We start from the raw sequence: 22,933 nt of genomic DNA, 5'->3' as shown, positions 1-22,933 counted from the left end.
TAGATATCTCACACAGAGAAGAAGTATTGCCATTTCATGGCTATGACCCTGTCTGGGTAACTTCTATTCATATCCTTCTTTCAAGTTCTGCCCCAGAAGGATGTTCATCTTAAGGATGCAACATTCTTAAACATAATCCTTTCAATATAGTATGACCTTGACTTGCTTCAACCAGGCCTATCAAGTGTTCCCCTTCCTTACAACTGACACAAATATTGGCGACTTCCAATGCTGCCATTTCTACTTACTCTGCCATGTGGACAACTATGACTGGCCTTCTGTCTTTACAGTATTGTAGTTATGATTCCTACCCCATGTTAGCAGGGCAAGCAAGAGTGCTGTGCTCTTAGCATAGAAGGAGGCAGTCTGTTAAGTTTCTTCAGTTTGTCAGTCACCCAGCTTGGGGAAGTCAATGACAGATTCCCTTTCTGGCAGTCATCCTCATCTCGATGAGAGTTCTCATGGAATATATCTGCTCCTGAGGATGTACTCCCTAATCTCTATCTTCATCTTCTTCAGGCAATTCAGAAAGTGATAGGTCAGAAAGTGATAAGCCAGTATTTTGTTCTTCAACAAATCCTGGAGAGATGTGCCTAGCACCTCTATTTTGAATGAGTTTTTTATTCATCTTTAGCAGTAGAACCTTAGCTGAAATGCTAAAATGATGGGGAAAGTCCCTATAACATAGAATTTCCTTACAAATGGGGGAGTGTCATTCTTTCTGATGGAAGAATTATATATATATATATATATATATATATATATATATATATATATATTCATGATCCATTCATCTACTGAGGGGCATCTAGGTTGGTTCCATATCTTAGCTATGGTGAATAATGCTGCAGTAAACATAGTTGTGCTGGTAGCTTTAGTATGACCTTATTTGTGATCATTTGGATAAATGCCCAGAAGTGGGATTGCTGGATCATAGGGGAGCTCTGTGTTTAGTTTTTTAAGGAACCTCCATACTGCTTTTCAGCATATACGTTTATCTGAATTAGGGAAGGGAAGGGGAACAACAAAATGGTGAGACAAAGGACAAGGGAGGAACCAATGCAACAGCAGTACTCACATGATAGCATGTTGTAAATTATCTGTACAACTTTGGGCGGGAGGATTGGGAAGGGGAAAGTGGGAGAAAAATGAGGAAGGGGGAAACAACTTCAACCAGAAATGTACTTATTACCTTACTTACATAACTGAAACCCCTCTGTACATCACTTTGGCAATACAAAATAAATAAAATATTTTAAAAAACATAAAATTAATTTGTGTTATGGAAATATCATTGATAGTTTTTTTTTTCCTTTTCAAAATGAATTGTCAGGTATGACAGATGCTTTCTGATTAGTGTGTTACCTTTTTAGCTAGTGGCTCAAGTCATCAACAAATTGAAACTCATTTCTTCTAGAGATTATAATACAAAGAAAAAATTACATCAAAGGGAATGTTCTGTGTTGCAAAACCATTTCTGTATCACAGTGTGCAGTCCTTCAAGGCAGTATTTTGTTGATCTTAGTGACAACAAATTCAATATATCTAATAATACTGCATAGCAGGTCTTCATTCTCTTTCCTGTTGATGTGACAGCCACATTTTAATGAAATGTTATTTTGTATACTGTTTGCATTGCAGATCAGGCATGAAGAACTGAGTTTGCTTAAGCAATAGCTGCACTGTTTATACTTTTATCTTTTTCCATCAAGAAATAATTGCCCTTCAACCAACCTTACTTTTTTCTACTTCATACATGTAAACCACCTAAATAAAACATACTCCAAACTCTCACACATCAGTATACAGAAACAGTCAAGACCCAGAAGATCATAGAATATTGTGTGAATAACCCTTCCCTCCTCATTCACTCTGCAACTGCATATTGAGCATCTATTGTGGGCCATAACACTGCTAGGAGGTACAGTTGATTTTGCTCATTTATTTACTACAGGGAAGTAAAGAATAAGATTTGTTTTAATTCAAGTTCTATAAAATTGAAATGTTATTTCTGGCTAACAAAGATATTATAACAAGTCTTTTGGTATCTCATTGGCTTGTTGCCTACAATTCTCTGTTGGAATACGTCTACACATGGATTGGTTTTAAATGGCTTTCCACAGTTTACTGCAAGGCCATCTGGCCATTTGCTGCCTGTACTCCCAAACTAACTTTCAGTTCTAGAATAATCTGGCTTTTGACACCCTTAGGACTCAGTAATGCCCTGGCATACAAGATTGAAGTATTAAATGTTTATAAGAGGCATGTATTGACTGTTCAGGTGACATGTGCAATACTTTAAAATAGCTTGTGCCAGCCAAATGCAAACTTTCCATACAGCTAAATTATAAAATGATTGCTTTTTTTAAGTTACAAGAAAAATTTTAATGTTATATGAGAATTCAATTGAGTAGTCACTATTTTACTAAGACATTTATTGTATGTTAAAGATAACCTAGACCTAGTTTCCATTTATATTCAATTTAGTGTTTAAAGGGGTGTTTGTACATCTCTGTGCCCATGGCCCACAAATGATATTTAATGAAAACTGCAAATGGATATAATATCTACTGAGAGCATTTGCCCGTACTAACAAATCCAACAAGGATATTTCAAGGGAGAAAATAAAAACCTCAATGCAAATAATGTTGAACCATATCCTGAAAGAAGACTATGAATTGTAGTTTTACAGAACCAACATTCTGTTTCTTTAAAAAGATTAAAAAAGGGAAGTCAGCCATGTAACTTTGAAATGTCTTTTAATTCTTTTTCCCTAAGAACAGAGATTTGAGTTTGAGTAAACCATAAATACACAGCAGTTGCTTATAACCTTAGTATATAACCTCAGCATGTCCCAGAATTTAGAAAACTGTTCAGGAGCTTCTGAAAATTAGTTCATGCTTATAAGAAGGGGTCAAACTTAGAGTCAAGCTTCTTTCTGTCAGCTTCTTTAGGTATCTCTGTAGTTCTTCACAGACATGCTGACCAATGCATAAAAACAAATTTACCATGTTCTTCAAAATAGAGGAAGTGATTAAATAGGAGAAATGTTACGATTTTGAAGGATAATATTCCAATGTATGTCTAATAGGAGTTCCAGGAAAAAAAAAGTTTGAAAACTCTCATGTAGTACTCAAAGAAATTTCTGCATGAAATTTTCAGAGATTATAAATATAAAGATTTATCAGGCTAATATATATATATTTAGATTAAAAAGTCAGAAAGGTCTAAAAAATTTTATGATTAAAATCCTACTATAGGCTCATGCCTGTAATCCTAGCTACTCAGGAGACTGAGATCTGAGGGTTGTGGTTCAAAGCCAGCCCAGGTAGGAAAGTCTGTGAGACTCTCATCTAAAACTATCAGAAAAGGCCAGAAGTGGCTCTGTGGCTCAAGTGGTAGAGGAAAAAGAAGCTCAGGGGCAGCACCCAGACCCTGAGCTTAAGCCCCAGGACCTATACAACAATAACAACAACAAAAACAAATTATGTTCCTCATTCCTCCTCACTCTTGACCCCATGCTATACACTACTCAGAAACTGCCACCTACTGAACCTGCCAAAGATCTTGTGATTTCTTTTTTTAAAAATCTTCTGACTTCTTGATTTATTTAATATGCCATGTTATCTATTGACTTCCTACCATAGAAATAGTGATTTAGTTATCTTTCTTGCAATATAAGCATGCTCATATGCATTTACTTCTCCTTATCCTAGCCCTCCAATATGACTATATCTCAATTTTTGGCTAAATAAATATTCTGTGTTTGCAGCATTATGGCTATGTGAAAGTGTTCCCTGCTGAGTCTCATTGTGTTCTATGATTAGATTTCTTTTCCTGAATAACTCTTCATTTTTCCTGGAGCTAATTATTGCTTTGACTTTATTAGCTTGGTCTGTGTTGCTATCACAAATCCATTCCTATACTCTATCATTATCACGAATTCATCTTCACAATATGGTCAACCATATCAGTAAATCTATCATTTCTGGATTTTTTTACTTGGACATCACATTCCTGAAGGACTCTGTTTTCCTGCTCTTGTTTATTTTTTCTTTCTGGGCCCTTGGGTCAACTATGTCCTAGAACTTCTTAGACTTGCTTTTTTTTTTTTTTTTTTTAGCACATCTCCTAGTGTTTCCTAGGAAAAAGTATGTAAGAATTAAAAAATGTAAGAGCTTTCATTCCTGAAAATGACTGTAGCCTGCCTCACAGCTGGATCAGAATTAGCTGATTATTAAACTATTACAGAAAATCATTTTCCCTCAAAATTTGAGGTCATGTTATTATGTTTTTACTTTTTGTACTTTCTCATGAAGTCTGATTCATTTATTTCTTGACATATTGTATGTAACTTCCCTTACTCTCTCAGCAGAAAATTATTTAGATCTTCTTTATACCTAAGAAATCTGTAATTACTTAATGATTCTTCTTGGATTGAATTTTATTCCTTTATTTAGTTAGACATTCAATTTATGAATAGAACAATTTATTTTTCTTTTGTTATCTTCCCACAATTTTCTCGATTTCTTCGATTTCTACAAATCTCATTGGCTTATTTTGGCCTAATTTTATCTGTTTGCTTTTTTTCCCCTTTGCTGTTGTTCTATAAAATTTTCTCAACTTTTATCTTCCAGCCATTCTATTGTTTCTTTTGCTGTGAGATATTAATATATATATACATATGTATATGTGTGTGTATATATATATATATATATATATATATATATAGTATATATTTTTTGCTGATGCTGGGGTTTGAAGTTGAAGCCTTGTGCTTGTCTTAGCTTACTTGCTTGACTGGTACTCTACTACTTGAGCCATATCCCCAGCCTTTTGCGGCTTTTTTTGGGACTGGAATGTCTTGGACTTCTCTTTCCAGTCTGCCTTTGATCTCAGACTCCTAAGTAGCTAGGATTGCCAGAGTGAGCCCCAGCACTCAGATCAGTTATAATATGGATGCATGTGTGTGTCTCTGTATGTCTGTGTGTCTGTGTGTCTGTGCATGTACACATCTGTGCACTCTGGCCTTGGGGCTTGAATTCAGGTACTTGATACTGACCCTGAGCTTTATTTTGCTAAAGGTTAGCACTCTACCACTTGAGTCATAGCCCTACTTCTAGCCTTTTGGTGGTTAATTGGAGATATTACTCTCATGGACTTTCCTGGCTGGGCTGGCTTCAAAATACAATCCTTGTATCTCAGCCTCCTGAGTTGCTAGGATTATAGACGTGGACCACCAGTTCCTGGATAATATTTTTAATTATTAGTACTCCTTATTCTTGGATGTTGTTTTTTTCTGTTCTCCAAATGAGCACGGTTCCTTCCAGGTTTTCACTATTCCTGTGTTAGTAATGATCTCTATCAATGCTATTCATTCATATTTTAGAGTAAGTCCCAGGTCTTGTTGACTGGCACCTTTATTACAAGAGAAACAAACATATTTATTTGTTTGTGTGGCATTACCCACATATCTGTTTCTAGAGGAAATGTCCTGTAATCAATCTCCATGAAGGGGAATCTGTAACTTTCCCAGAACCAAATGAGGAAAAGATACATTGGGGATGTCACTAATGAAAAATGAACTTAACAACTTTGAGGGGCGGAGGAGGAGCGTAGTGGTGGAGATGGTAGGGGAAAAACAAAAGAGGAGGCAACAATGCTTGATAAGAAATGTACTCATTACCTTGCTCATGTAACTGTAACCCCTCTGTATAGTATTTTCACAATAAAAAACTTACGTAAAGAAAAATAAATGGGCATGATTTCATATCAGTTCACTCACCTTTGCCCTTGCCTTTGTCTTATCTCCAGATCAACCTCTCCAGTTAGGCAAACTCCTCTCTTCTACTGAGGTAGATGCCAGAGGAATTAGGTAGACAGTTGCCTTGCTCCATGGGAAAAAGGAGGTTATCATGGGGGTTGATAACAATTTATACAGAAGCTATCTATTCTGCTTCAGTTCTTTTCTGCAACTCTGTTTCCATGGGCACCTCAAGTAACCAAACTCAGCCTTCTGAGTTTCTGTGGAGCCCATAAGCCTGCATCACAATTACCTATATGCATACTCCATCTCCTCTGTCTGCTCACTGTTCATCCGTTTGCTTTCCATCTTGTGAAAATTGATTATTTTTTCTATTGAAAATTTTCCCAGTTTTTCTTTTTGTCCTTACGTCTGTCCTTTAAAAAAAAATCCCTATCATTCTTTTTTGAGGATACAAAATTTAGACCCACTAAACATTGCTGCCACATTTACCCCAGTTTGCTCTTAACAGTGTGGCTAGAATGTTTATTCACACTCAATGTGACTGTAAATTTCTCAAAGGACTGCAAACACCTTCCCCTGAATTATTAATTGTAGAAATTGCTCATTTCTTGTGTGTCATCTTTTGTCCCTACACATCCTGTCTTCTCTGCTATTCTCTACCCCCTTAAAGCTGTGGCCATATTTTACTTGTTGGCTTTTGGCTATGTTCTGTCATGTTCTAGGCCCGTCCACACTTGGCCTTATTCTTAGCAAAGCTCAGTTAGTTAGCTTAGCATTACTACAGTGACATAATACTTATGACTTAAAAACCACTTTCAGGGCTTCTTAAGGTACTTTAGTGATGCTGCAAGAGATGTGGGGCTCCCTGATGAGTAAAAGCTGATAGGTAAATCCTTGTACATGTAAGGCAGCTCCTCCTCCTTGTTTGGAAGAGTATTTTAGATACATTAGGGAAATCTTTGTTCTTATATACATTAAATTAAGTGAGGTGACTGGAAGTTTCTTAAATGTTGCTTGAGTTAAAAGTAAAGGGAAAATGAGCAAATTAATGATGGAGTCAGTAAAGACAGTTTTAAAGAGGGCATGAATAATTTACAATGTCAGACCTAAGAGAACCAAATAAGTTAGTATGTAATATCACTGCCCACTTACTAAATGCTTCATAAATAGAGACACAACTTTTTGCACATCTCAGATTGACCACTTGTTGAGTGAACATTATAGCCAATTTAATGCAGTAACTTATTCACTGACTGACAGAAAAATGTAATGTACCTAAGGTTGCCTTAGGAATAACCCAGTAAGTATGGATAGTACATGGAGGAGAAAAGGCATAGAAAGTCTGTAAAAGAAATCCATGCTATCAGTGTGAAGTAGAGAGCTTTCCTGGATTATGATAACATAGTTATTCTTATATGAACCAGAGAATTTAATCTTAGAGAGGTTTTTTGGAGGAGGAACTGGGGATAATGTGAAGTGTATGTTACCAAAAGTGGCTCTGGGTTTGAAAAATATTTGTTCTGGCAATACACAAGGCAGCTTTTCTTATTGTCATGCATTGATAAGAACTTTAAATTTGCTGTGTGGGAGAATTACATGCAAAAGAGATTTGTATAAAAGTAAGAGAAACTACTATCTCTACTCACACAAGCAGACAGTTAAATTAGCAGTGTATACAATCTAAAACACTTTGAAACTAGGAAAAAATGGCAAATTCATAATTATTTAAGATAAATAATCCTAATCACATAAACTGTGTTGCCAAAAGAAGCCATGTAAGCAGATGGTATAAATGAGGTTATCTGGAAAGTGTTAGATTCTCAGAAATGACTCTTAGAAATGGTGATGGAAAGTAAAAATAAAAAGGAATATGCTCATGGGAACAGAGCTCTCGTTTCCTTATGATAGTCTCTTATTTCCCAGTTATTCAAAGGAGAGAAGACATCAGGAAATGATGAACCTTTAAACCAGGGGAGAGGAAGCCAAGGTTTCTCTTTTTGACAGGCTTTAGTGGAAGTCTGTCTTCACTAAGTGTCTCATCTCTGGCACAAGACCTGGCTAATGAGGCCAGGCTGATAACCACAAATTTTCTTTCAGTTCCAGCATGTATTTCTCAGGCTAGTAAGTAGGAAGGTTTTGCTTGTTACTTTTAACTGCAGCTAATTTCACTGGATCCTGTTTTCCTTTTACCAATTCTTTCTTGTGTAAGCAAGACCTACTCGCCTCGTATCTTTCACAGACTGCTGTCAATATTTCATGTTTTCTTTGAAAGTTTGCACAATGGGAGACAAAATTTACTTCATGCACCAAACATAGCATTGAAACAACCCAGCCTAACTAGCTGCAGTGATGTTGGATGTCTGTTCCTTCATTGCGTTTGTGTGGGTATATGTAGATCATGATTGTTTCATCTATGGTTTGATTTTGTTCAAACAGCATTCTGCCAGGACTTTCTTGTTGAAACAGACTTCATTGACATGTGCCACCTATTTTATGACTATTAGTTCTCAGCCATTGCCAGTAAAGATGAGTGTGTAGCCATTCTCCAACCAACCAACCAAGTAGCATCTTCCTGTTTAATGCTATGGTTTCCAAACATATAGTTTTAATTATGATGTGTTTCCATTCTTTCATTTTTTAATCTAGCAAAAATAGTGTGACAGGAGGTATAAAGAGAATATGTGTACACATTTGAATGCACTATCACGGTTTTTACTTGTATACTTTATAGGTCGCTATAAATCTGATCACCATATAATTGATATATTCCACATATGTAGCTAACATGATTTTTTAATTATCTTTGTATTTGCTTATGTGGCTAAATTCTAAAAATGTTAATTTTGTAATTAATTTCCAACACATTGTTTTGTAACACTGAATAGTTTTGTTGTAAATCACCCAAGGCCTTAGATCACTGAGCTGTCTAAATGTGTCTTCCCAGTTCATTTTGGAAAAGTTATTTATTTTTGACTCGTATTTCCTTTCTTCTCAACTTGGTTTCCTTCCAAGACTCCATAGAAATCACTTGATAATGGGAGTTATACCATATAGGGAAGAACATATAAAAGAAACAAATAGTACATTAAAAAGAACAGCAACAAAGAAAAAACCTCTTGTGTCCATATCTTGAGGTTCATTTCACTTAGCATCATCTTATATGGTCACATGTACATAGCTTTTAACCCCTCTTGTCACTGGACTTGATTGTGGTGCCCTGCATCTTGAATATGCATTTTTCTCATTTAAGGAGGGGACGGGAAATAACAAAATGCTGAAACAAGGATATAGGTTAACCCATTGTAACAATGAGATGTACAAGACATATTGAAAATGAACTTTACAATTTGTGGGGAAGGGAAAAAAGAGGTCATAGGGGAAAAAAACAAAGGAAGGGGTGACAATGCTCAATAGAAAATATACTCGTTACCTTACTCATGTACTTGTAACCCTTCTGTACAGTATCTTTACAGTAAAAAAAAAAAAGGCCAGATGCTAGTGGCTCACACCTGTAATCGTAGCTATTCAGGAGGCTGAGATCAGAATCACAGTTCAAAGTCAGCCCAGGCAGGAAAGTCCGTGAAACTTATCTCCAATAAACCACCAGAAAACTGGAAATAGCACTGTGGCTCAAGTGGTAGAGCACTTACCTTGAGCTGAAGAATTGAGGGACAGTGCCCAGGGCCCAGAGTTCAAACCCTATGATCGACAAAAAAGAAAGGGAGACAGAGAGAAAGAGAGGAAGAGAGAAAGAAAGAAAAAGAAAGAAAAAAGAAAAAGAAAGAAAAAAAGGAAGGAAGGAAAAAAAGGAAGGAAGGGAAGGAAGGAAGGAATAAATCACTTTGATAAAAAGTGTTTTGGGTTTTTTTGATTTTTGTTTTTTGTATGCTCTCATCTGTTTTAGCCTTGTACCATATTTTCTGTCAGTTTCTTCTGATACTTCTGATGCTTTTCAACTTCCTTTTGTCTACTAGTATGTCATATTGGTAGCTTGGCTTTCATCATTTTCTCTTTGAATACATTTCCCATTTTTTTCTTCCATCTCTGCTGTGTAAAAATAAGCCACTACCCATCTTGTTGCCCCATACTTTTCCAACACTGCATATACCTCCTTACATCTCAAGTAACATTTCCCAGAATATCCTTGTTGGCTATTAATTCTTAGGATGCCTCTTTGTGGAGGTTTCTTATATTAAGTTTGGAAGATAATAATCATATTCTTGTTGTACATACTCAGTATGACTATTGAATGAACAAAAGAGTGAGTGGATGAACATACAGTATTTAGTTGCATGTACTTTGGAAAGCTCTGTAATGAGGAAATGTGTCACGTTGTCAATGTAGTACCTCCTAAACTTATGTTCCATAAAACCTTCTCTGGTAACACCATCTCCATATTCCCATGGGATTAGTATTGTGCAAACCCAGCTTGTGAAACTGGTTAAAGGGATTGTACCACTCCTCTCTCCCTCAAAGCTGAGTTGTGTCTAAACATGCTGATTTTTTTTCTCAGTTTCCTCTTTCCTACATATTTGCGGTCTCATATGCAGGCTTATTTCCCTTAACACTCCCCTGTCTCTTCATTGATTCACCTTTGAAATAACCATTTATTTCCTCATTCTTTCATCATTTTATAGGTTCTTTCTTTCTCCATTATCATTCATCAATTTTCATCATGTTTAACAACCTATTGTCTTCCAAATCTGTTTCCCAGAGTAAGACTATTAATGCTGTCTGTCTTGTGGACAGACATTATTAAAATCTTTCAAAAAGACATCTGTGAACATTGTATCCTACACTCTACCCATGACATCTTGGTTACCTTTTTGTTCACCCTGTTTCCTTCCTCTTGACTACCTCTCCTCATCAACTAAACATACTATGGTCTCTCAACGTTAGTAAAAATAAGTTTATTGGCAGTTTCCTTTGCCTGGTTTAAGCATCATTTAAAACTTACAGTATAGTATTTTCTGGCAGATCTACTGAGGAAGGCATTTTGCCATTCTTGTAGTCCAGCTCTAGGTTTGTATGTGTGAACTTGTACAGAGATAGGTGGGAATGATGTAAATTTAGACCAAGATAGCACTCATCCCATCTTTGTCTTTAAACATTGCTTAACACAGTTCTGGAGTTTTGTGACAATATCTCAAGAAACACTGAGAAACAGAGTGAAGAAGAGAGTTTGAGAGAAGAGGAAGGAGACTCTGCTTTACAGACTGTGTATTTGTTGAGGAGAGGGGGGAAGCGGGACGTGGAAATCTCCTAGATAGTAAAATCTCCTAGATAGTAACAGATTGAAAATGAGTGAGGTAATGATATTATTTCTAGAAGTCAAGCCATTCCTAATAGAAGTTTTGAGAAATTCAAAATCAGGGTGAGATAGTCTAAGAATAAGAGGAACAGTAACACGGGGAATGAGTAAATGACAAACCTGACAAATGCTCTCAGAGGCAGATTGCTGTGTTTCCTTGAATCGTTCTTTTCACTTTTTCAATTCTTACCTCAAGACCTGTTCTCTTCTCATTAGCACCTTCACCGGAGCTGGAGCTGGAGAAGAGAAAGGAAGTGTTCAGACATGTGCCTATTTGCATAGTCACTTCACTGAGTTAATGCCAGGACAGTGCAAATATACTGTCCAATTCCATAGAAAAGCCAGCTTTCACTCCATCACTAAGATATTATTCTGTTTTCTCTCATAGAACAGTTTATTACCAGGCTTCTCTTAACTGTACATTATAAATGGTGTCTGATTAAGAATGTTCTGGATGGGTTAATTAGTGTGGTGACTATTATTAAGCAAACTGCTTGTTAGTATTATGCCTATTTGATCTTGGTATTGATGTGAAGTAATTGACCATAGAGCTACATTTAGAAAAGCTAAAATAAAGTTTTCTTAATTTATATTATGGCAATAAATTGTTTATATTAAACATGTCTATAAAAATAGGAGTTTCATGGCACAGAGGACCAGAAAAGACTGTATGGGGTGGTGGATGGGGATTATTTTGTTTTGTCTTTAGAAATATTAATACATTTGTTCAGTTGGCTTCAAGACCAACTCTATTTAAACAAGTTAGTAAAAATTATTCCAGTTTCTGCTTTTATTATTGCTGCAGAATATATAAAAACTAAAGTGTTTTTTAACTTCTCAGCTAAAGAATGTGTCTTGTTAACTTCAATTAATTACTTAAATACTACTTTTAGTGATGACCACTATAATAAATAGACTATTAAAGAAAAATATGAAAATATACTATAAACAAGGGAACATATAACTTGTAGCCACCTTCTTGAAAGAACTGGATTGTTATCTATTTTATTTATTGGTATTTTGTCCAGTTCTATTATTAAGTTTCCCTAGCTGTAGAATTTCCATGGGGAGTTTATTCCATGAGCTAATAAATTATACCGTCAAGGAGTTTTTCTTAAAATTCAGCTTAAATTTTCCCATTCTTAATTTCATCTCATTACTCCTAGTTATATACCCCCTTGTACCATGCTAAATAATTATTCTTTTTCCTCAGAGACTCCTATTATGTATCCCTCTAGTTGTCACTTCACCAGGCTATTCATACTTAGCTCCTTTAATCTGTCCTCATAAATCAATTCTTCCATTGCTTTAATCATTATTATTGCTTTTCTCAGAACTCTGTAATTTTCAAACATATACAGTTCTCTGGGGCCCCAATGAAATCAGCATTCATGCAGTGTTCTCTACATACCCCATGTCTTCCTTCCCTGTACAGCAGGATCTGGAACTCAGTGGCATCAATTTTCTCTAGGTCAACTAGAGCTTGCTCACCTTGTTAAACTCAGAAAAGTGTAAATGGTGTTCTTCCTGTGACCATCTTACAATCAAGGTTCATTCTGATTTTTTTTTCTATTCATGAGACGTGTGAGCTGTTTTATTTGCTGTCCCTAGTTAGATTCTCTGTCGCCTATTTCCTTGTTCTTTACCACCTATCAAGTCAGTTGTCTGCAACCTGTGCAACCTGGCTCTTAGTCACCCTTGAGAACACTTAGGAAATATGTTGAATAAATGTAAGCCTAACACCTTGCCCACAGCTAAATTCTTCGTCAGTTACCAATTCCATTGTTTACAACCCTTTAGCCAATCTCCCGTCTCTTTTAATTTGCAATTTTGCTCACATGCTGGCCACTACAAATGGATTTTATGACTAAGATGGGTCATGATACTATTTTCTAAAATGAAGATATATTGTTTCCGTGTCCATTGATTTTTTTTTTTCATGTGAATCATTTGCATACTAAGTTTGTAATTCTCTGAAAATCTTTTTCTAATCTTGCCTGGCATTTTTTGTCTGATATAAACAAATAGGTAACTTCACTTGTTTTATTGTTGTTGGTCAGATATATACTCTTTCTTTTACCATTTTTTCTGTTTCTTTGGGAGAAGCTAAAGCTGTTATCATACTCACTTCATTTTTACCCAATTTGGTGATCAAGAGGTTTTATTAAATGTATTTTAGTTCCTTAGAATCCCCTCAGTATTTTTAATTTTTTTTCAAGAAGGAAATTGATATTTTTTTTGATTTTTGGAGATGATCAGTAAAAAACTACAATCCATAAACACCTTGGTTTCTTCCCAATTTAAATCAAGGGCTTACTATAGCATACTTAGTGTATTATTATCATTCTTTGTATTTTGTCTCTGCATACAGTCATTTGTTTATTGCTTGGGCATTCAGATATATTCCCTTGGTTTTTCTCCAACTATTTGGAATTAGAAGATACTTTGTGCCTCATAAACCAAGCAGAGAAGTCCCCAAAGCCAGCTTTCTTACTCTACAATGTACATGATGTGCTATATACAGCCAAAGACTGTCTAGCTCACACAAATTCTGTGCTTCTCCTTAATGTCCTTCCGCAGCCCTTGATTGGCACTCGTTTGTAACTTCTTTCCCTGTCATATGAAACCAGTTTCATCCTTAGCTCACATCCTCAACCCCATCTCAACCTCTGTTTTCTTCACTTAAAAAAGAAACCTGATCTAATGTCTTAGTTACACAACTCCTTAAATTCTATACCTGCTACCTGAAACCATTTAGGGCTTTTATTTTTGCTTTGCTTCATTTTTCCCCTTCCTCCAGTTTTGTAAAAGAAGCTAGGTTTATTCTCCTTTACAAGGCCACATATTCTTTCCTACCCCAAGAATCCTGCTATCTAGCACAGATTTTACAATTTTGTTACTTCCATCTCCCAAGATTTTCCTGTCTCTTCAGGATCCCTCTACCCTCCCTAGCAAGAGTCCTCAGGTGAATATCCCTATGTCCTATCAAACTTGGCTTCCCCACTCCCTTCTCACCCTCTCCCCTTCTCTGCTTTTCTCTTTTTCCTTCACATACCCTAACTTTCTACCAGGTTTCTTCCTGTACCACTCGAAAGGGGCTTAGGAGTACCTAGAACACAGTTGTGGCATCCATATTGTGCTCCTTCCTTGGGTTTCCTTCCCACCAACCTCTTAATATACACTCCACATTTCTTCACTTACAAATTCAGGCAAAGGCCAGATCTCTGCATAGGACTTGGGAACTGAGAAAATGCTATTTTGTGTGGACCATTCTTCCAGACTGCACCCCAGCCTCTTTGGGTTGTATGTTATTCCTAGAATAGTTAATATTTCCACACATAGTTCATATTCCATTTTATCTCAATTTTCACTCAACTCTACTTGAAAAGAACTTCACTAGGACCCTCTGTAAACTTTTTTATGGATGCCAACTCAGAATTAATCTCTTCATCTTCCTAATTTCAAAAGTTGGAGTGTCCAGCATGCATGCATGCATGTATGTATGTATATATGTATGTATGTATGTTCTAATCAATATAGGCTTATAATCCATTCTTGCATGTCTCTTTCACTCTGTTTTAAGTGGTCTTGATTTGTTTCATGTAGACAGAGAACTCTTTTAGGATGGATCCTATGTATATGTATGGCTTACATATTTTAGGCTAGATTTGATTTTTTTAAGAATTTTACTTCATTTAGATTAACTATTAGTAAGTAACAGACAGTGAACTCTAAATGTCAAGATGTTATGGGAGGACAGGGGGAAAATGATAATGATAACTTATTAAAATATACTCCAGAAAATATTAGCAAGGTCAGTTTAATAAAAGGACACACAGGTGCCCAGGCATACAGAGCAGTATGTGAGCAGAAGTGGCATGGCTTGATCAAGAACTTGCAAGCATTCTTTTTTTTTGCAAGCATTCTTATGGGATATTGAGTGAGTGCTCTGGGCCATGCAATGATTAGCAAACCCAAAATAAAATTCAGAAAGTTGAGTGAGAAAAGATTGATGAACTACCTCTGTAGTTTTGGATTTTATGATATATTAGCACAGGTTTCATAGTGGTAGAAACTCTTTGGAATCCATTCAAAGACAGTTTTATCCTATTGCAAACCTTTAGACTTTTTCTTGGTGCATAATACTTGTTGCATTTTTGCTATAAATTTTGTTTTAGCATCCTTCTTTCCTGTTTCATACTTAGACATTTGTCCTTATAGGAAGGTAAGGGACAAGTTGTACATATTTTTTTCATCAAAAGCATATTGCATTCCCTTTTTGTGACAGATTCATGCCCAAGCACAAAATAGCCCATTTACAGAAGATGCTCAGCCTTAACGGAAATGGCGGTGCTACTCTATCCATGGCCCATCCTTCCCAACCAAAACGGAGAGATTCTGAAAATTTATTGGAGAATTTTAATTTAGAGTGTGATGTACACTCTGGCCTCAATACTGCACAAGAAAACCTGGACAGCTCATCAATGCAGGAATCAGACTTTAAAAAATCTAACTCGACAGATAATTCAAGCTCTCTTCCTGTGGAAAAGAAAGAGAATCTGACTCATAATCCTTGTGACATTTTGGGTGGAGCCGATGATCAGCCACAACCATTGCACATTGTCTGGCCTCACAGGTGGTAAGTCATGGCATGCCATTTAGTAAGACTTTGTAGAGCTGGTGATAGAAAATGTATTCTGATGATTGACTTACTAATGCCCTATCCTTATTGCTTTAGAAAAGATTGCTTTAATTTACATTTATATTTTTATATAGTAATATTGCTGATATAATGCCAACTGTTACTGCACAATATCTTCACAGTAATTGTTGTGTATTTAGATTAAATTTGAATTACTGGTAAGTATTTGAAATGCTTTGTTCAACAAACAATAGTAGTCAGACACTTCTAAGAAATCAATTTTCAAGGTAGAAGAATAGGATACCATTTTTATACACGTATGTACACACTATTATCATAAGTTTACTTCATTTATAAACATTGGTATACTCATTTATAAAGCAGTATTACCATTGAAACAAGAACAATTTATTTACTATGGTTTTAACCAATTTTAACTGGATGGGTATATTTTACTTGTCATACCATACATCAGTATGTATGAAACTGACTCCCTTCTCCCAAATGCCTCTGTAATGTACTAAACAAAATATTGTCTAGCTGAATCATCTCTAGGCAGAAGAAAATCAATGCAGCATATAATCCCACCAAATATAAACTCACAAACTTAACCCTGACCCCTATAAATTAAGATTTAAAGAGATAAAATGTCCTGATAATCTTCTGACATTAGTCATGAACATTTTAATCTAGTTTTTATTCCTCCCAGTTAGTTTAATCTGCATGTGGCCTGATTAGAGTCCGCTTCCCCCACAGATTATGGCCTCTTTATTGCATAGATGCTGAGCTGATCATTAGGTATGATTTTTGTGGAGCAACTGTTTTCAGGTGAAGTAATAAGCATACCACACCAGCCGGCAAAGCACCTTTACCCAGGATTTGCCTTCCAGCACATTCAAACTCCGGAAGCTCTCCCACTTGATCTGCAGCATCTGGTACCTAAATGGATTTTGTATTTGATACCGAGTATATGAACCTAAAATTTAGGGATTGAAAGTTAACGTGGAATCCGTTTTATATTCATTTGTTCATCATCATACTTAGAGACTTTGAAAGAGAGTAAGATTTATGTGCAAATCATGTTTTACTTAAAATATGACAGTATTTGGCATTCTTTTTACATTATTTTAAAATGCAAGGCATCTGGGTGAGATTAACCTGTTCGAAGGTAAAATTCATGTCCTCATTTACCCCTCTGAAAAATCTTTTCTTTTATTCTACTAACCTTTGATTGTGTCTCAAGAAATATTTATTGCAATTCTAAAATGTTTGGTTCTGGGTTATCATAAAAACGTTAAATAATTTGTGCACTGTCGTTGCAAAACAGCAATATAGAGGAAAGGGTTAGAACCATGTTATTCAATAGTTTGCACAAAATACAACAGAGCTATGTTAATAAAATTAACAATATTAAATTGAATAATTCCCTCTCTTCCTTTGTATATTTTTGCTTTAATTTAATTTAATTGCCTAAAGTTAGTTGCTTAAAGAGATGCAGCATTATGTTTGTGCACATTCTTATTGTTAAAGCTAAATTATTTTTAATTTGGAGAAGAGGGAAAAAAGCCGCATCAGCAAGAGTAAATGCCAAAATATAAAAGTAACACATTCATCCTTACGGGTAATATAGTAGAACATTGGAAACTTGGAGGTTGCCAGACACATAGCTAACATTAGGGCTAATTTTGAAAATCTAGCGTGCAGTCAATTTTACTGATGCCTGGGGACATACAAGGTAGAAGCTGACAAGAGAACTAATTTTGTTTGGGTTATTTACTGCTATGCATCATCCGCGGGTTCCCGCCTGACACACAGCTATATGAAGGGGGATATTATCACACACTAAAAATTTATGTTGACATTCGATATTTGTTCAATATGTCAGCAGTATTACTTTCATAATCAAAAGAGTAAGAAAAAGAGAAAAGAAAAGCACTTTATGCTCATATAGATATATCTTTTTAATAACAGTCTATAAGGTTAATATAGTTTACCTTTGAGAGTATACAATGAAAACAAGCAGGGTTAGGAGGGGAAATGACAGAAAGCATCAACCCGAGCTGTTTGTTTGCCATTACCTAAGCGAGCCATGTCAGCTCTCTGGCCCGCGTCTGATAGCTATTTGTTGTACAGAGAGCACAGCATAAAAAAAATATCAAACTCTTAATACTATTGTGTGCCCATAACCATCTGTCACTGCTAGCCTGGAGATGAGAGGAAGATTACGAGGAATAAACACTGAGCCGCCGAGCATTGGTAAAGCCTTCGGGCAAAAAACTCTTGTGGGGACATCAAAGACATTCTAATTCCGAGGCAGTCAAGGATTACAGTGTGTAACCTGTGCTGACAACAGATAAATGACTGGCAATATTGTGCCAGAGCTGTTGGGTCCTGCATGGAGTACTGATGATGATGATGATGATGTTATCTTGCAGAATGGACTCTGCTGGGATAATTTTATGATAAAACACTTTTTTCAAATGCCACTGGGTCTAGGCAGACATTTACTAGCTACAGGGGTAGCAATCAGTTTCTTCAAAATTTACTGTTCTAAGCCCATTAGAGTTCCAGCGCAGCAAGACTCTTCAATGAAAATCTAAAATGCCTATATTTTCTTTAGGAGAATATATGCAAATGTTGGGAGCTGAACTCCTACCCTTTAGTGCTAGATGCTTTATCATCTGATTTATGTAAATTTGCTCATAAAAATACAGTTTATTTTTAATTGGTGAATATGAATTAGAAAATTAAGATTCCGGTTCAGCATTCATCAAACATCCCCAGCTACAAGCACACATTTATTTAGACCCCTGATCATATGTGTAAGAATCATTTTATTGACCAGGCAATATCCATTGTGTCCTAAAGGAAACTAGAGTTTCTGTTGGAAGTGACCAGGGCTGCGTTTTTCATGTAGCCCTCTTAGTATGAGCCTCCCAATGCTCATACTTTACATGTCCTTGACAGTCCTGTAAGCTTCTTTAACTGCCTACTAGAAGGGGCTTTTCTTTGCTGAAGTCTGCATTGTTGCATTTTATTCCTTGGCCATACACATTTTCCAAAGCAATGTTTTCAGGACAGAAGAATGCATCAATAGTTGTTTCCTCTGCAAATGTAAAGGACAAATGGACACTGGCAAGGGCACCAGGGTTCTAAGAGCCTGTCATTACCTCGCAAAGCAAAATAAAAATAATCCTCTCCTCCTTAGCATAAAAAATATGCTCATGAAATCATGCAGTTGTAGTAGCCAATTCTAAAATGAAGCGATGCTGACCTCATTGCGTTTGTTCCATGCTGGGATCATGAACGGTCTAAAATATAGTGTTAGCCTTTAACATATCTTGTACTAAGTCAACCAAATGTAGAGGCTCCTTGCAAGGATATGTATCAGAATCAAAAGTGACATTTTCTAGAAGATACATTCAGGCTTTAAATCTGTGTTAAAATGTCTGTGCATGAGAACAGGCCTTAACTGCAAGGTTTGCCCCTCTCTTCAGTCTTTCTGATTTTGAACTTGTCAAGGATTATAGTGTGCAACCTCTGCCAACAGTAGATAAATAACTGACAGGATTTTAGCAGAGTTGCTGGGTTCTCTGCAAAGTAATTTCTTTTCTCCTTTCTACCCAGTCTTTAATGTTTTGTTATAAACATCTATAGCATATAGCAAAACATGGTTAATAGAAACAACTTTAGAGAAAGACATAAAAAAACACAGAAATTGACAATGCTTCATTTTTAACTGTTTTCTTTACAAATATTACCAAATATTGTACCGTTGTACCAGCTTCTAATCTTTATGTAAATGTTCTCTACATAATGGGCACAAAAGATACACTGTTGGAGGAACAGTAAACATAAGTTCAGAAGACACTGAAAGCTCACATTCTCCAGGTCATGGTTTTCTCTCTCTTTGATCTCAAGACCTTTCTCTTTCTTAATAATTAGTGAGCCAATAAAGAGCTCTTTTCTGTTGGGATTATACCTACCAACATTATTATATCACTATATTAGCAATTAGAAAAAACATAAAAAGTTTTCAACTAGCAATGAAAAACTAAACACACGTAATATAAATTATGCATTTTTTATGAAAAATGGCTATTCTTCAAAATAAAAAATACAGTGAGGAATAATATTATTTTACAGGTTTTTTATAGATAAACTTTCTCTGTTAAGGAGAAGAGAATTTGACTCTTACACCTCTGAGTATTCAACCTGTTGCAATATACCCTTTTGATAGAAGTTAAAGAAGAAAATCCTATTTTAGAGGAAGATGTTATTGAAAAAAAAAAAGATGTCTTAAAGAAATAGTTGGGCTATTGTAGATATTTTTTGGATACTAATACCAGCACTACAGATAGGAATTGTCAACAGAATCAGAAACAACCTCAAAGAATTCTTCATACTCTGTTATTTGTAGTTTAAATAAATTTTGTGTCATCATGTAACATTGTTCACTTGAAAAGAATAGGGATACAGAGTAATGCATGTTTTCCAAACATTGACACAATTTATTATAAGATCCAAAAAACACATTAGTTCCTATCATTACTGATTTTATAAAAGAAATTTTTGAGTGTTTGGAAACCATTAAATTTATATACAATTTTTCCATATTTTATGGCCCCTCAAAATCTTGAATTCATAATTTCAATCAATACATTAATTTTTGAAGTTCTTTTTCACCTAATTCATTTGAGAAAATATTTATCAGATACTCAAGTCTGAGAAACTATGGTTTGTCTATCAAGGCTTATTTCAAATAAAGGCTGTATTTCATGAAAAAGGTGGCTATTTTAGCTCAGAATTCTAGCAATCATACTAATACTTTTCCTCAAGGGAGACATACTTACATATGTAATAAAAATGCTCTGCATGTATTTCAAATTTTTTCACAGAATATATTTAAAGATATCTACTGCATGGATACAATTTAAGAAATAAAATTAGCAATTTTGCTAGGACAAGAATATTTTTAAGAAAAGCAAACTATTTTCTTCTTTTTTCTCTTGCAAGCATAGGTAGTTTAAAAAAAAACAACTAGTATTCCTTTTAGCTCATTTGCTGCCATTCCCTTTAATTGTGCAAAAGCATATATCTTACCCATCAGTGCTTTTGAACTGTCAGGCATATGTCAACCCAGGAAACAAAAATTGTATCTTAGAATATTATTATAAAAAGTTTGACTTTGAAAGGCCCTTGAAAAGGATAGTGAACACCTTACAAATTTACAAACCACTGTTTGATAATCACTTGTGTAAAGATCTAGCTGTCATTAGCCATGGAAATTACCTGATTTTAGTTCTCATTGATTGGCTCTTCTTGCCCTGAAGGTTAATATGTATAGGTATAGTATCATAAAGTACCATTTTTGTTTTAGTAATTAGTAACAGACAAGCCTTTATCATATTTGAGAAAAAAAATCTCACAGCAAACAGAATTTATCAGACTACCAATCTGTGATATGAAAAGCAATGCTCTGATCTTAAAACTTGTGCAAGTGGCCCCTAAGCAGATGTTAAGGAGGTTTAGACAAGTGGGTTGTAAGGTATGTTAAGGAGGGTTGAAATTTTTAAGAGTATCTATAGTTGTAAGTTTCACCAGGACCTCATCACTTGGACTGTAGGGAAATTGTCAGAGCTTTTCACCTAGAATGACTTTTTATAGTGTATGTAGTATTCACATCATTTTCCATAAAGTAGTGATAAATTGATTTATGTAAAGTTGATTACAGTTCAGTATATGAATTTGGAAAGGACAAGATTAAGTCATGGGATAATTAAAAACTGAAAGGGGCACCAGTGGCTCACACCTGTAATCCTAGCTACTCAGGAAGCTGAGATCTGAGGCATGGTTCAAAACCAACCCGTGCAGGAAAGTCCATGAGACTCTTATCTCCAATAAACCACCAGAAAACTTGAAATGGCACTGTGGTTCAAGTGGTAGCATGCTCACCTTGAGTTGAAGAGCTCAGGTACAGTGCCCAGGCCCAAAGTTCAAGCCCAAGACTGACAAAAAAAAAAAAAAATACAGCTTTGAATATATGATTGATTCTTATCTTGTAAAAGGATGAGTGTTGAATGATTAGATGGCATGCTTTTCAGGCCAAAATAAACTTACCTTGTTTTTCTTATTGAGAGAATAACTTAGGAAAGGTCTGGTGAATAGGTTATCTTAAATCATTCAAGTCTTACCAATCATTACCTTATAATAGAATTCCTTTGGAAACCGTTGTTAGGTGCCATGCAAAGATGGGGAAAGGATGACAAAGTGCTTGTATTTAGACATGTAATATTCTATGTGCTGTGTATAAGTGTATTCTTAAAGGAAAAAATGATCCTCACAGAAAAAAGAGGCTCTGAGGAAAAAAATGGTCACATGGACCACACACCTGCCATACAAAGCTTTCTCAGACCTATGAGGATCCCTCTTACTAGTGGTAGTTTCTAAATAAAGACCGACCATTTCATAGGTATTCTTTAGCGGTACTGTCCATTTCTACAGTTAAAAGATCTTTTGTGTAACAGGTATGTATCCTCTAGCTAATTATTTTAAGTAGTTCATTTTGAGATTTACTGGTAACTCCTTCGAAAGGATCTTTTCACCAGTACTATACCTATCAATTAGCCAAAACTCATATTAATAATAAGATTCTAGTTAATCATAGCTATTCTCAACTCAAGAAGTTTTCGCTAGTTATATTCTTTTCCCTAGAGATTTTTTTAGGTGTTTTATTTGCTTATTTGTTTGATTTTACTTATAAATGTTTCAAATGATCTTTGGCATTTGAAAAACAAGCTCTCTAAAGAACATTAAAAATATAATCATGTCCCTAGCTAAAATGACCATATTATATATTGCCTAACAGTTTTATTTTGTTAGATTATCTGTGAATCTATCACAGGACTTTGCATAAGATGTAGGAAAATAAATACTTCATTTAGAATCTTGTACCCTCTTGTAAAAAGGAAATGGCTCTATTCCAATCTGATTGATAATTCCCAGTACTTCAGTATAGGCTTCTTGCTGACTATTTTCTAAGCCATTGAGCACATGAAAAAATAAATATGGACTCAATGTTGTCTTGCTCCATCTTGGAGTGTTTCTAACTTTTAACACACTGTGTCTGCATAAACAACTTGTACCTATAGTCAGTATACAGTCAGTATTATTACCTCTACTATGTTATAATTTAAAACTAATGCAAGTCCTA

General features: G+C 35.4%; 1 protein-coding gene across 7 annotated transcripts in view; it reads left to right on the top strand.

Moving 5' to 3' along the window:
* Positions 1-22,933, top strand: part of Gtdc1 (glycosyltransferase like domain containing 1) — a 355,236-nt gene that overhangs the window by 273,511 nt on the left and 58,792 nt on the right. For all 7 annotated transcript variants that reach the window (XM_042683442.1, XM_042683443.1, XM_042683440.1 and 4 more), the window contains one exon: positions 15,367-15,717. In XM_042683442.1, coding sequence (XP_042539376.1) covers positions 15,367-15,717 — 351 coding nt within the window. The remainder of the gene's footprint in view (positions 1-15,366; positions 15,718-22,933) is intronic.

Source organism: Dipodomys spectabilis, unplaced genomic scaffold (genome assembly GCF_019054845.1).
Source record: "Dipodomys spectabilis isolate Male_0828 unplaced genomic scaffold, ASM1905484v1 ptg000081l, whole genome shotgun sequence".
Taxonomy (NCBI): domain Eukaryota; kingdom Metazoa; phylum Chordata; class Mammalia; order Rodentia; family Heteromyidae; genus Dipodomys; species Dipodomys spectabilis.
Note: the sequence above shows the minus strand (reverse complement) of the source record. Positions and strands in the feature narration are given on the sequence as shown.